This window comes from Vulpes lagopus, chromosome 4 (assembly GCF_018345385.1).
Source record: "Vulpes lagopus strain Blue_001 chromosome 4, ASM1834538v1, whole genome shotgun sequence".
NCBI classification, from domain to species: domain Eukaryota; kingdom Metazoa; phylum Chordata; class Mammalia; order Carnivora; family Canidae; genus Vulpes; species Vulpes lagopus.
The window spans coordinates 54,232,332-54,246,101 of NC_054827.1; the positions used below are offsets into that span (position 1 = coordinate 54,232,332).

Consider the following 13,770-nt stretch of genomic DNA (forward strand, 5'->3'; position numbering starts at 1 on the left):
AGCTGGCCAGAGAGGCAACTGCTGACAGACAGCTTGAAGTGCTTTGCCTGATTCTCTGTGGTGAGTCATTCTTTTATAGGGCAAAGCTATCATCTTGGTGCAAAACAGGTCATGGCAGGAGAGTGAGTTGAGGTTCGTGCCTTGAAGCTTCAAGTGTTAATCTTTGCGACCATTCTCTGAGGGTCTCCTCCCTGTGGTTATAGCCTGAGCCAAGATTTAAAAGAAATCAGATAAGCAAACACAAAATAAAATCCATTTCCCCCCTTCTTCTGTTATGATAGTGAAACAGAAAAGTGGAAAGAAGAAAAATACCCACCCATTGTGCTATTCCTATTATTTACCAAATTTCCATATGTCATCATTCAGTGATCATAGTCACAAGCACTAGAGGAAAAGTTTGGCTAATGTAAGCAGAAAACAGTTATTAAAGGGTACTAAACAGCTCACAAAATCTCTGAAATTAGGCGTGGAGTTGAACAACATTATGAAAAATGACCAAAAAACTGGTCTGCAGAACTGGTCCATGGCAGACGCCACCAGTATTTCTTGAGCCTGGAGACTGTAGTGTGTTCTGCAGATACTCACCACTCCCGCACTGTTACCACTGCTGATTCTAGAAACCACATTTGCTCTGCCTCGAGTTCCGGGCTCATAACATTGTGTTCTAGGTAGTTCCTCCCTTCTTGCATTACTAGTCCTTGTCCCAAATCAGCACCAAACTGACAGAGCCTGGGTCACACTCTGTGCTCTTGCTGTAAGGGATGCTGAGAACATTTTAGCCTCTTTTGAGGGGTGGATACCCCAAACACAGAAGGAAGGTTCAGATGCTGGTTGAAAAAAAAATCATGACAGGTAATGGCTTACATTTCACCCAAATCAACATATCACCTTCTTTCCATGTTTACTCCATTCTTCCTCTGGAATGTCAAAGTCCTGCATGGATAGTCTGCTACCTGTCTACTGATGTGAAACACATACCACAAATGTACCTTGTTTAAAGTGATAGGGAAAAGGTGATAAAAGAAGAAAATTAGCAACAGCCAGGAGGAGAATATGCGAAGATGCTGTACCCTATCTGTGTGGCTGGTGTAGGGTCACCATGTGACTTCTGTCCACCTCCCGTCCCATGATCCTCACCTTCACCCTCACCCAGCTGCACAACTTGTTGGTGTTCTTCACCCAAAGGGTCATCCAGTCTTCCTTCTGAGAAAGCAGAAATGTTGAGTGGGCATTAGGTATGTGGAAACATATCATGTACCTCAGAGTCTACTGGCTAAATTTCTGTTTTCCTCATTTTCATTGCATAGACTGTATACTTTTCAGGACGACATTTTCTCAGCCAGTGCTAATACATTAATTTCTAGTGGGCCCACTGGAGATTACAGGAATTCCCAATTAGTGGATGTTTATGAAGGACATTCTGGATGCTCAGGAAGAAGGAAAGAGCTGTCAATGCAGGGCAGCATAAGAGGAAATGCTACACTAAGCCCCTTAATAGGAAACATAAAGTTGGGTGCTGAGAAATATTTGAGAAAAAAAATCTGATTCAGTGTTTCATAACCGTAATGGCATATCCATAAAGTTTGTCTGTAAAACAAGCCCTTTGGGGACATCTGGGTATGAAAGGTTGTCTTGTTTCTCTGGTGGACTGTAACATTTAATCTCCACTGGGCTTTAGGGTAATTAGTCACAATGGATAGTGATACTTCAATGCACGCGTGTCATCTTAGAACATCTATGAACACACGTCTTTTAGTCAAAAAAATCTTGATTAACTTATTTTATTTATGTATATAAAGGCAAATAAAGTATTTTGGTAGATTCTTAATCTTAAAATGGATGCATTTAAGTGATTTTTGACATGACAAGTCTAACCATGAAAAATGCTACTCTCCAATTTGCCCTTTGGAACCTGGATCTGACTGTTCTTCTGGCTCTGGAAGAAACAGCATCGCATGCTGGTCATAAATTAGAGCAGTTTCTCAACCTTGTCGCTGTTGATGTTTGGGGCCATATAATACTTTGTTGTAGGGGACTGTCCTGTCCATCGTGGGGGTCTTTGGTAGCACCTCTGGCCTCTACCCACTAGACAACTAAATGTCCCGTGGTAGACAAAATGACCCTTCAGTGGAGAGACACTGGGTAAGAGCATATACAAACCCACCAGATAGTGTTTCCCAGTGGAAGACATCCCGACTCTTCAACAGATTATTCTACTTGAGTAATGTGTCAACATGGTGAGACTTGTGAATCCTCAAGCATTAGATCATTTCCTTATCTCTTTTTTTTTTCTTAACAATACAAGTAAAATTATGAGATTTGAGTTCTCATAAGGGAGGCAAGAAGTGCTTTCCATGTGTTAACTAATTTGGTGCTCAGTGTTAGCCTTGGGGGAAAGCATTTTTATTAGACCCATTTCATAGAAGCGGCACTGGAGCCCCAGAGATGATAAGAAACATCCTTTAAGGCCACACTGCTGGGATAAAGCCAAGATTTTGCAAATTGATTTTTAAAACAGATTACTTTCTTTTGAATTACTTGTGCCTGGCAAAACTTCTCCAACAGTACAAAAAGGTGCATTATAACCAAAAATCTCTTCACACATGTACTGCAGTCTTCTTTCAAGGCAAACATAGTTTGTATGTGTGTATGTATAGTCCCCTTAAACATAATTAGTAGCATGCCACACAAACTACCTTAGATCTTGCTCTTTTTACTATACAACCATTTTGTGTGATTAATATAGAGAGAGCTGTCTCATTATTTTTTACATGAACACAATCAGCTCTTGGTAGAATTCCAAAATGTTTCTATTATAAAAATTCAAAAACCTACAGAAGAAGATGTATAGTAACAAATCTCCATGTATACATGAATACAACACTCAAATTCAAAATGATCAAATTATGGCCAATCTTGTTTTATATACAGCCTCACCATTTCCTCTTCCCTCAATCATTCTGAAACAATATTTTACTGTGAACTTCTAAAATATATAAACTGGGCAACCCAGGTGGCTCAGCGGTTTAGCGCTGCCTTCAGCCCAGGGCCTATCCTGGAGACCCAGGATTGAGTCCCTAGTCAGGCTCCCTGCATGGAGCCTGTTTCTCCCTCTGCCTGTGTCTCTGCTTCTCTCTCTCTGTGTGTGTGTCTCTCATGAATAAATAAATAAATAAAGTCTTTAAAAAAATAAAAAAATAATATTTTTTGGTTAATTTATAACAAAAATACTATTATTCCACCTAAAAATTTTTAAAGAAATTTCCTTCATATCAATTATTCACCAAATGTTCTTATAACTACTTTTCTCCCATTTACATCCTGATTTTTAAAAAAATAATATTTATTTTTTATTTAGAGACAGTGTGTGTGAGAGCACAGAGGGGGTAGATGCAGAGGAAAAGGGAGAGGGTGAAGAAGAGAATTCAAGCACATTCTCCATTGAGCATGGAGTCTGATATAGAGCTTGATCTCACAACCCATGAGATTGTGACCTGAGCCAAAACCAAGAACTGAACTTTTAAATGACTGAGCCACTTAGGTGCCCTTTACATCCCAATCTTTGAAAATACTCTTTGTAATATGTATTTGCTGGACCAAGAGCAAACAAAATTTAAAGAAAACCAAGTTAGAAACAAACTGAGTCTCCAGTTTGGATCACATTCTGTGGTCTGATCTGTTGAAGTTGAAGACCATGTGCTGCTCCTGGTCTTTCTTATGAGATGACACTAAGTGGCCTCTACTCTAGACGGTCTATTATCTTGTCTGTTAAATCTTTAAAAAATAATTTCACATCTCTGTGTGTATCCAGATCCTGTTTAGAATTGTGTTGTTCCCTTTGAGAAATCTCCATGAACATTTTTTTTTTTGTAGTGTGGATTTTCCAGCAATAAATCCTTTTAAAAAATAAAAAATAAATAAATAAAATAAATCCTTTTTCTTGTGTGTCTGATAAACTACTATTTCTTCTTCATCTTTGTAAGATATTTTCTCTGGGTATAGAAATTTGAGTTGATAACTATTCTTTTTTTTAATCAGCACTTTATTATTGTCACTCCATTTCCTTCCAGCTTGCGTAGGTTTATTTTTTGTTTGTATTTTTAAAGACTTTGAATAATCTCTACACCCAGCATAGGGCTTGAACCTACAACCCAAGGTCAAGATTCACACATTCCACCTACTGAGTAGCCAGGTGCTCCCAGACTGTATATTTTTAAAGAGAAGTCTTTTAATTCATTTCTTTGTTCTTCTGCATATAGCATATATGCTTTTCTTGATACTTCTAACATTTTCACCTTTTTTCTTTAAAGCAGTTGAAATATATCTCTAGTCATTTTTATTTGTTTGCTTGTTTTTGTAATTATCCCCTTAGTGTTCTCTGAACCTCTCATGTCTGTAGTTTGATGTATTTCATGATTTATGGAAAACCTCCTGTCATCTTTTTAGATACTGATTCTTTGTTCTTTTCTTTCTGTTATCCTTCTGGGATTCCATCTGTGAATATATTACTTTGATTTGTACCCTCCTATGAGCAGTCACTGCACTGTTGTCCATTTATCTTAAAGACATGAACACTTATTCTCACACAAAATCTTATTTTTTTAAGAATTGTATTTATTTATTCATGAGAGACACAGAGAAAGAGAGAGGCAGAGACACAGGCTGTGAGAGAATCAGGCTTCCTGCTAGGAGCCTAATGTAGGACTCAATCCTGGACCCCAGGATCATGCCCTGAGCCAAAGGCAGTCACTAAACAGCTGAGCCACCAGGCATGCCCTCACACAAAAACTTATGTATTAGTGTTTACAGCAGCTTTATTTATAATAACACTATCCAGGGCAGCCCAGGTGGCTCAGTGGTTTAGCGCCACCTTCAGCCCTGGGCCTGATCCTGGAGACCCAGGATCAAGTCCCACATCGAGCTCCCTGCATGGAGCCTGCTTCTCCCTCTGTCTGTGTCTCTCTGCCTTTCACTTGTGTGTGTGTGTGTGTGTGTGTGTGTGTGAGTCTCATGAATAAATAAATAAAATCTTTTTGTAATTAAGTAAAAGGTAGTACATACACACCATAGAATACTTTATCAACAATAAAAAGAAATGAAAATTGATAGACATAACCTGGTGAATCTCCAAAGAACTATACTGAGTAAAAACCAATCCCAGAAGAGATATAGAATATGATTCCATTTATATATAATTCATCAACTGCCAAAATTCTAGTTATGGAGTACAGATAGTGATCACCAGAGGTTAAGGAAAAGATAAGATCTGCACAGAAGTGGTGTGGCTATAAAAGGACCACATGAGGGATTCTTGTAGTGATGGAACATTCTTGGCTACATCAATGTCAATATCTTGTGATATATTAATATCACATTATTATATATCATATGATTATAATATGTATATACTTATATCCTATTATATATCATGTTATCTTATGACATGGCACTATAGCTTTGCAGGATGTTACTTACAATGGGAGAAACAGAGCAAAGGTACAAGGATACCTCTGTATTTATTTCCTATAATAGTATGTATATCCACGAGATCTTAAACTACAATGTTTAATTAAAAATAAAATTTGAATCCCTCCAAAATGTATACACATGAAATCATCATGTTGTGTGCTTTAAATATTTTGCAATTTTATTTGTCAATTATATGTTTATAAACCTGAAAAAGTTGGAAGAGGGAAAGAAGTTTCACCCTTCTGTGTTAAGGATGGTGGATGATCTTAGTTCTTTTTCTTTTTTTTTTTCAGCAGTTGCTGATACTTCCTTTATCAACTTTTTGTACATTTAGATCTTTAAATCTATCTACGTGATGCTGTTATAGTACCATGAGGAATGTCCTAGGATGTCCATCATACTTACAGTGGTCAGAGAAGCCCACTGGACACTACACATGTATCAGGGAAGGGAAGCACATCTCTCCTGTCTCCAGAAGGAGAAGTAAGGGCATCTGGAGTCAGAAGGGGAGAATGGGTGTTTCCACCAGATTTAGATGCAGCCCCAGTCACGGCTCCCTGGACTCGGGTCTTGAAGGCTAAAGTCTGGTTTGGGCTCTAGGAGGACATGTTCCAACCTCAGAAGGCTGGCTTCTCTGACTCTTTAGAATGGCCTAAAGCTGCAATGAAGATGTGAGAGGCAGAGGGATGGTGAAGAACCTTCCCTAGGGAGAAGGGCAGGGTGGAGGCCCTGTCCTGTGCATTGGGAGTGGTGGCAGCAATTAACATTGCCATGCAGGAGGCTCCTGGAGGGAATGTGTCAGCCCTCCCCTGCAAATGCAGCTGCTGCCAAAGCTCATTAGGTCTGTGTGTGAGCTGTTTCTAGCTCCTGTCCCTGTCCTCCCAGTAGTGTCCCTAGCAATGGCAAGTAGTCCCGGGTGACTGAGGAGCCCTGGGGCCCAAGGAATTTGGGGTGTCTCTTCCTGTGGTCCATCCTTGTGCTGGAGGGAGAGCTCTTGAGACCAGCTTACATCTAGAGGAAAACAGACACATCTCCTTTGTCAGCACTGATTAACATCTGAGAGGCATCCACAGCCTGTGGGAGTGTGGCCTCGGCAGGGACAGAGACAGAAATGATGTGACTTGTTAGGGACTTGGGTCAGGGGCATGAAACAGGACTGGTGAAATCTTCTCATCCTAAGCATTAGAGCAAATGTGGTGAAATGCTCTGCATTTCAATGCTTTGCAGGAGCGTGAAGCTTGGGTAATATGTATTCTCAATTCCAAAGCTTAGTATGGACACACAGAGAGAAAGACCATTAGGGAAGAAGCCCAGAAATAGAAAATCTTTCATTAGGTTTTGATATTGGTTAGCAGGATGTGGGAGTATTATATTACATTTCCAAGAAAGATACATTATCACTTGCTCTAATTCCTCGTATCTCAATTATTTCTGAAGGGTTTGATAATGACAATATTATGGTTTTCTTTTTTTGTAACAGATAAATGAAGATGTAAGGCAATTAAGGGCCTACTCATAGACCCCTGACACTCAGACAATGAACTGGAGGCAAGATTCTGGTCATCCCAGGGTTGGTTTCCCTAGAACTGGCTGTGGGGATTGCACCATGGAGACTTGCTAGACAAAGGGAATTGTATTGTCATGAAAACCCTAGTCTTAGCCACAGGGAACAAGAAGTATAAAGAAGACAAGGCTTTACAGGAGACCATGATACAATATGTTGCCAAAAGTGAGTGTCAGGTTCATATATGTTTGGGAAACTGGGACTTGGGAAATGGTCTCAGAGGAAGTGAAAAGTCAGGTAACCAAGGCAGGCTAGAAGAAGTTCACCAGACCACAAAGAGAATAAAGTAATTGTTCTTTCAGGATGTCAAACCCACCTTTGAGATACCAACCACCCAAGCCCCCCGTGACTCATCTGTTTTCATAGGTTAGGATGATGCAAGTACTCCTGCTCAGGATGGATGCTCTCACTGTGGCCATCAACTAACTCTTCATTCGGGAGTCAGAGAAATCTCTCTCTACATGGAAGTGCCATTTCTATGGCCAGTTCACCTTGTTGAAGGTATGGCTCTGAGTCACTTTGAGCAGCATGAGAGAGCCCTATCTGCAGGCGCAGGTTGTGGGACCTACCTTCTTGTGTTCTGTTTCTGTATTTGGGATTTTCACTTGTCCCAACCAAGACTGACAAGCTCCCCAATGCACAAGGTCACATAGATTTCAGGCAAATGGACAGATTTTCTTTGTTTAAAGAACTGACTAAAGTTGAGCTTTTTGATTAGTTGTATTAAGTTAGATAAAATGTGTTGGATTAGGAATCTGAACACTTGGTTTTTGTTTGCATATCCCTTCTGTCCTAGATAGAAAGCATTTTGGTTCTATTTGCTGTTTGTATTAATAATTGGATAATGGGAGAAGGCACATGGAGGTACTTTAACTGTGGCCAATGTTTCTATTTAAACAATGAAGAGTTGATGTCTGTATCAATGCCTGAGACCTGATTTTTCCTATAATTTCAGTGTTACTACTGGTGTCTCCTCCATCTGTTAGGGTCTCAGTTTTCTAATTATGTGACCTATTTTCAAAGCACAATAAGGTCAGATAATTTATATCTTTCAAATCCCATTTGGAATAGTTACATCTAAAAAATTCACAAATAGAATAATTTCCACATAAAAAGAATAAACATAGATTTTTTTCTAATTTATTAATCTACCAGGTGTTCAGAAATGGACTCTATCACTGTAGAAAACAGAAATATTTTGATATCAATTAACTAAAACAAAAAAATTTACAACCAAGGGAAAGGACTTTAGAAGTATATGTTAACTATTTCATGGGTTAAAAGTAATTAGCTAATGTATCCATGAAAGGTAATTAAGTATTAGCAGCAGTGGACATAGGCTGGCTCAGTGAGATTCAAAAGCAAGTAGATAGAAAGAGACAGGGCAGTGGTGGTATATTAGCAGTGTGAATGAAGTTGAAGGGGGAGGTGAGAGATTTGTGATTGAACAATGAAAGAAGAGAATTTGTTTTGTGGAGTGTAAGGAAGAAGGAAAAATTAAACGTGATGTCCTGGGAGAGAGGAATAATTTTATTAGCCTATTGATAGAGGTAACGGAGCCTGGTGCACATACGGCTTGTGGAGATATGAGTTGAATCAATGGTGAGCTATTTAGGAATCATTCCTTAAGCTCTGAAGAAGCATCTGGACTTTGTAGAGATGTCCAGGAGGTCACTGTGGGCTTGAGATGGAAGATCCAGTGTTAGAGACAAGTCCTTCAAGCAGTAGCTATAGGAAGAGCACAAGTTCTGTGCATAGAACCTTAGAAAAATCCTCAGAGTAACACAGCAGGAGAGTTTAAAATAATTATCAAAGACTATAGACAAAAACATTAGTTTGGAAGAAAATCAGGACAGAAGAGTATCATACAGTGGAGAGTTTGAAGGAACAAACAGTTCAATTGTTTAAACAATAAAGAAATAAAGTAGAATAAGATCTCTGAATCTGATGATTAGAAAGCCATGAATGCCCTTCAAGAATGCAGTATCCATGGATTCATGAAGATGGGAACTAGATTTCCACGGCTTGAAGGATGAATGTTGTGAGGAAATATACCCTGCAAGTGGACACCAATCATCTGGGAACTCTGGGTGTGAAAGGAAGAGAGACTCAGAGTAATCATGTAGCAACAATTGGGTTTTTATAATGAGGGAAAAGGAATCAACCAGGAACAAGAGAAACCCAGGATAGTAGAAAGGGGAATGAATGAAGGAATAAGATCCCAAAGGTGATCAAAGTGAAATGAAAGGTCAACCAGCTATCCTCACAAAGTGTCACTGACGGACCAACCGTACATCTTTCAAACATTTGAGTTCACCAATGACCCTTTCATTTGGCCAATATTTCCCACATGTTATAAATTAAAAAAATATAAAGTTAAGAGAAGCTAAGTAGCTTGCTCTCGCCTTCAGCAAGCAAGAGAGAGCGTATTTAAAGCAAGAACTTCCAGGCTTTAAAGGTCCTGCTTTCTCTGGGATGTGACACTGTCACTCATTTGTCATGAGACTAAGGCTGTAGTAGAGAGATGTGTGGGGTGGGTGAGAGAAGCAGAGTGAGTCATGGGCTGCCTTGTCCAAATAGCTTGCACATGCAACAGGGGGACAGTGATGGGAAGACAATCTGTTCTGTGTCTTTTTCTTCCACTTGAGCATTAGGAGTAAAGGGAAGCATAATACTGCCCTTGAAATCCCAACATCCAGCAAAGATGGGACTTCAAGATATTTTCCAAATTAATCAAAAACAAATGTCTACTTCCTATGCAGATCTGCTAAATAGTCAACAAAACTAAACAGATTTGTTTACTCTTCCTCCTTTTATAGAAAGCCAAAGAAAGCCATTTCCATACTGTCCTTTTTACTGAGACTATACACAAGAGCTAGAGTTGTAGAAAAATAAAAAAACAAGTCAGAATAAGTGAAAAAAGGAGGATGAAATGAGCACTCTTCTCTCTCTCCTTCCAAAGATCAACGACACCAAATTCTCAAAAGACCTTTATTTTCCTGCCCAATAGATTTCAAATCTTCTAAAGGTTTTGCTTCCTTTTTTTTTTTTAATGTCTGAAATTATGGACAGGATATGAGAGGAGAGCACAGCACTTGTTACTCTGTCTCTGCCAGGTCGGGCTCCTGCTATAGTTCACCCATAAACAGAGTTGCTACTGCCAGGAAGAGTTTATGAAGTACTTTCCCCTTGGTTATCTCCATTTGAGCTTAAACACTTGTGAGTTATGCAATGTTGCCCGTTTTGTATGTAAAAGTTTAAATGTCTAACTCAATCTCATCTCTTTTAAGTCATTAAAACAAGATTCATATTCAGGTTCTTTAATTCCAGGTTTTTTAAAATAATAAATTTATTTTTTATTGGTGTTCAATTTGCCAACATACCGAATAACACCCAGTGCTCATCCTGTCAAGTGTCCCCCTCAGTGCCCGTCACCCAGTCACCCCCACCCCCCGCCCTCCTCCCCTTCCACCACCCCTTTCCCAGAGTTAGGAGTCTTCATGTTCTGTCTCCCTTTCTGATATTTCCTACCCATTTTTTCTCCCTTCCCTTCTATTCCCTTTCACTATTATTTATATTCCCCAAATGAATGAGACCATATGTTTGTCCTTCTCCAATTCCAGATTTTTCCATGAGACACCAGCCTTATTTGCAGTATATATCTCACTCCTCCAACTTTTTTCTTTTGTAGTTTATTTATACATTTCATCATCTTTTGTGCACTAGATACATGTAGGGTTGTCCTTGAACTTTGACCCACATTTGCTGTCATTGCTTCCTTTACCACCCATTGTCATCTACATTTCCCTCCTGCCCTGGAAACTCAGGTAAACAGGAGAGATATTAAACTTCCAAAATTGCACTGTTTGATCTCCTGGCTTTAACTGACTCCCTGAGATCACACCCTGTCTTTATGAAGGTGCATGTCTCCTCTTTTATGTAAAGTAGATACAATGAGTATTATGATTAAGCCTATGATCTTGGTCCATATGATAAAAAATATCTAGTTCCGACAGATTATTACGATGTGCATTCTTTGAAGAAGTTATTCTTATGGTTCTTTTTTTTTTTATTCTTATGGTTCTTTAATTCAACAGCTGCTTGTACTCTCTGAGTACAAGACTCTCTGCAGACTAATAATCTTCATAGTTTTTAATGGAAATAGATAACCAGACATGGGTGAGAGAGTTTGTTTTTCTTGGCCTGTCCAGTGACTGGGACACACAGGTCTCCCTCTTTGTCCTGTTCTTGATCACATACATGGTGACAGTGCTGGAAAACTTCCTTATCATTCTTCTCATCAGACTGGACAGCCGACTCCACACTCCCATGTATTTCTTTCTCACCAACCTCTCCCTCGTTGACGTCTCTTATGCCACAAGCATCGTTCCTCAGATGTTGGCACATCTTCTTGCAGCCCATAAAGCAATCCCATTTGTGAGCTGTGCCGCCCAGTTATTCTTCTCCCTGGGCTTGGGTGGGATTGAGTTTGTTCTACTGGCGGTGATGGCCTATGACCACTATGTGGCTGTGTGTGACCCCCTGCGATACTCGGTCATCATGCACGGAGGGCTCTGTACTAGGTTGGCCATCACCTCCTGGGTCAGTGGCTCTATGAACTCTCTCATGCAGACTGTCAGCACATTTCAGCTGCCCATGTGCACAAACAAGTACATTGATCACATATCTTGTGAACTCCTAGCTGTAATCAGGCTGGCCTGTGTAGACATCTCCTCCAACGAGATTGCAATCATGGTTTCTAGCATTGTTCTGCTGATGACACCTTTCTGCCTGGTTCTCCTGTCCTACATCCAGATCATCTCCACCATCCTAAAGATCCAGTCCACAGAGGGAAGAAAGAAAGCCTTCCACACCTGTGCCTCTCACCTCACAGTGGTTGTCCTGTGCTATGGTATGGCGATTTTCACTTACATCCAGCCCCGCTCCAGCCCCTCTGTCCTTCAGGAGAAGTTGATCTCTCTCTTCTATGCTGTTTTGACACCAATGCTGAACCCCATGATTTATAGTGTAAGGAATAAGGAGGTGAAGGGAGCCTGGCAGAAACTATTAGGGCAGTTATCTGGAATAACGTCAAAACTGGCAATTTGATGGTTCTTGAACATTAGTTAGAGAAAAGAGCTTTCCCTGTGTTTTCTCCTACTTAACGTGGATATGGCAGGCATCACCTGCATTGCCCTGGCAACCAGAAAGGAGATGATGACACATGTACTGGTGGTACTGGATAGGAGGCTGGAAGTTGGGTTGGGGTGTGGGATGTGGGCATATTTTTATGTCACAGCATCATGTTCAGTGGAGATGAGCACTGCTGAACTGGACTTCCCACCCTTACTCAATCTCCATTCATGTGTCCTGAGAGTGATGAACAAAAAGTACAGTTTGCTGTTTTGATTGTCACATTGTTTGTAATCAGAGACCTATTCATGAATCTTACTTTGGAACACTGGTGCTTAATCATCCAAATTTTGTTCAAGGTTATAGTGCTTCCATTGGGAACAAAAGCATTTTCATCTTTTAGATGCAGAAAACTGCACAGCATATGTATCCACATCCTGTAACTGTGTGAGTCACTGTTCTGAGGACAGAGATGCTATCGAGGCTGTGAAGATGTCTGTGTGCTGGACCTGCTACCTGTGCACATAGCATCTTCTCTCAGTGATGAAGTTACCTCAAGACAGAAGCATCGATTGAAGATCTTGTTTTCTAGTGATGAGAATGTAACTAAAGGTGTTCGTACAAGGCTACTACTGGCCAAGGAAAAGCCTGTTTGGGGCACTACTTGACAGCATACAAACAGTTTGAGAGGAATTTTACTACATATGTAAGGAGTACCATTTACATGTTAAGCAACCCTATTTCTGAAATAAATATTAAGTCTTTTACTAGACTTTAAATACAGAATAATACATAAATTTTGATATAATATATAAAATATAAAGGCTCTAGTTAATTTTAGAAGGGATAGTCTGCTCATCCAAAACCAATGAAAAATAAGACAGCTTTATATGCATTCGGTGAAGGAGGGTATCTATGCACTGTCTCCTTCTAGTCTTCGTATTGAACACATCATCCCTCGTCCTATATACACGGGACCCTAGTTGCTCCTTGTAAACTAGTGGGGTGAATAGTCATAGAGAGTAAGCCTTTGGGATGATTGCAGAAGTCTTCCTGTATGAAAAGACCAGAAAAAGTTCAGCTGGCAACCAGGAAAGTAGTACAAGTTACCGAGATGACAACAACCCAAGAGGAGACAGCCACTGAAAAAAAATAGAGCTGGATGAGAGTACAAGAGTTCAAAATTCCCTGAAGCCATGATTGTAGGGCAGAGAAGAAGAAGTAATGAGGATGGAGGAGGCAGGTAAAGAGGGTCAGATCACAAAGGGCATTGAATGCCAAATTATATTTTAATTTTACTTAAAACCAATGTGTAGGTGGCAAGGATTTTTAAAAAAGGATATGACTTGATAAAATTTACATTTTAGAATGATCACTCTTGGCAATGATTTGGAGGAAAAAGAGGTTATAGGCCAGGAGACCAGTTGGCTGATTTCTCCAGTGACACTGTTGAGACATTAGAAGAATCTGAATGAAAAAGAAAAAGTCGAGCCAAGTCACATCATCTAAAAGAGATTTTGGGGACTCCTGGGTGGCTCAGTGGTTGAGCGCCGCCTTCAGCCCAGGGTGTGATCCCGGAGACCAGGGATACAGTCCCACGTCAT

General features: G+C 40.0%; 1 protein-coding gene across 1 annotated transcript; it reads left to right on the top strand.

The window, feature by feature from the left end:
• The first annotated feature begins 11,188 nt into the window (after positions 1 to 11,188).
• Positions 11,189 to 12,142, top strand: LOC121488765 (olfactory receptor-like protein OLF3). Its single transcript, XM_041751074.1, has one exon. It carries the CDS (start codon positions 11,189 to 11,191, stop codon positions 12,140 to 12,142), a length of 954 nt encoding a protein of 317 aa, XP_041607008.1.
• Positions 12,143 to 13,770: the final 1,628 nt, after the last annotated feature.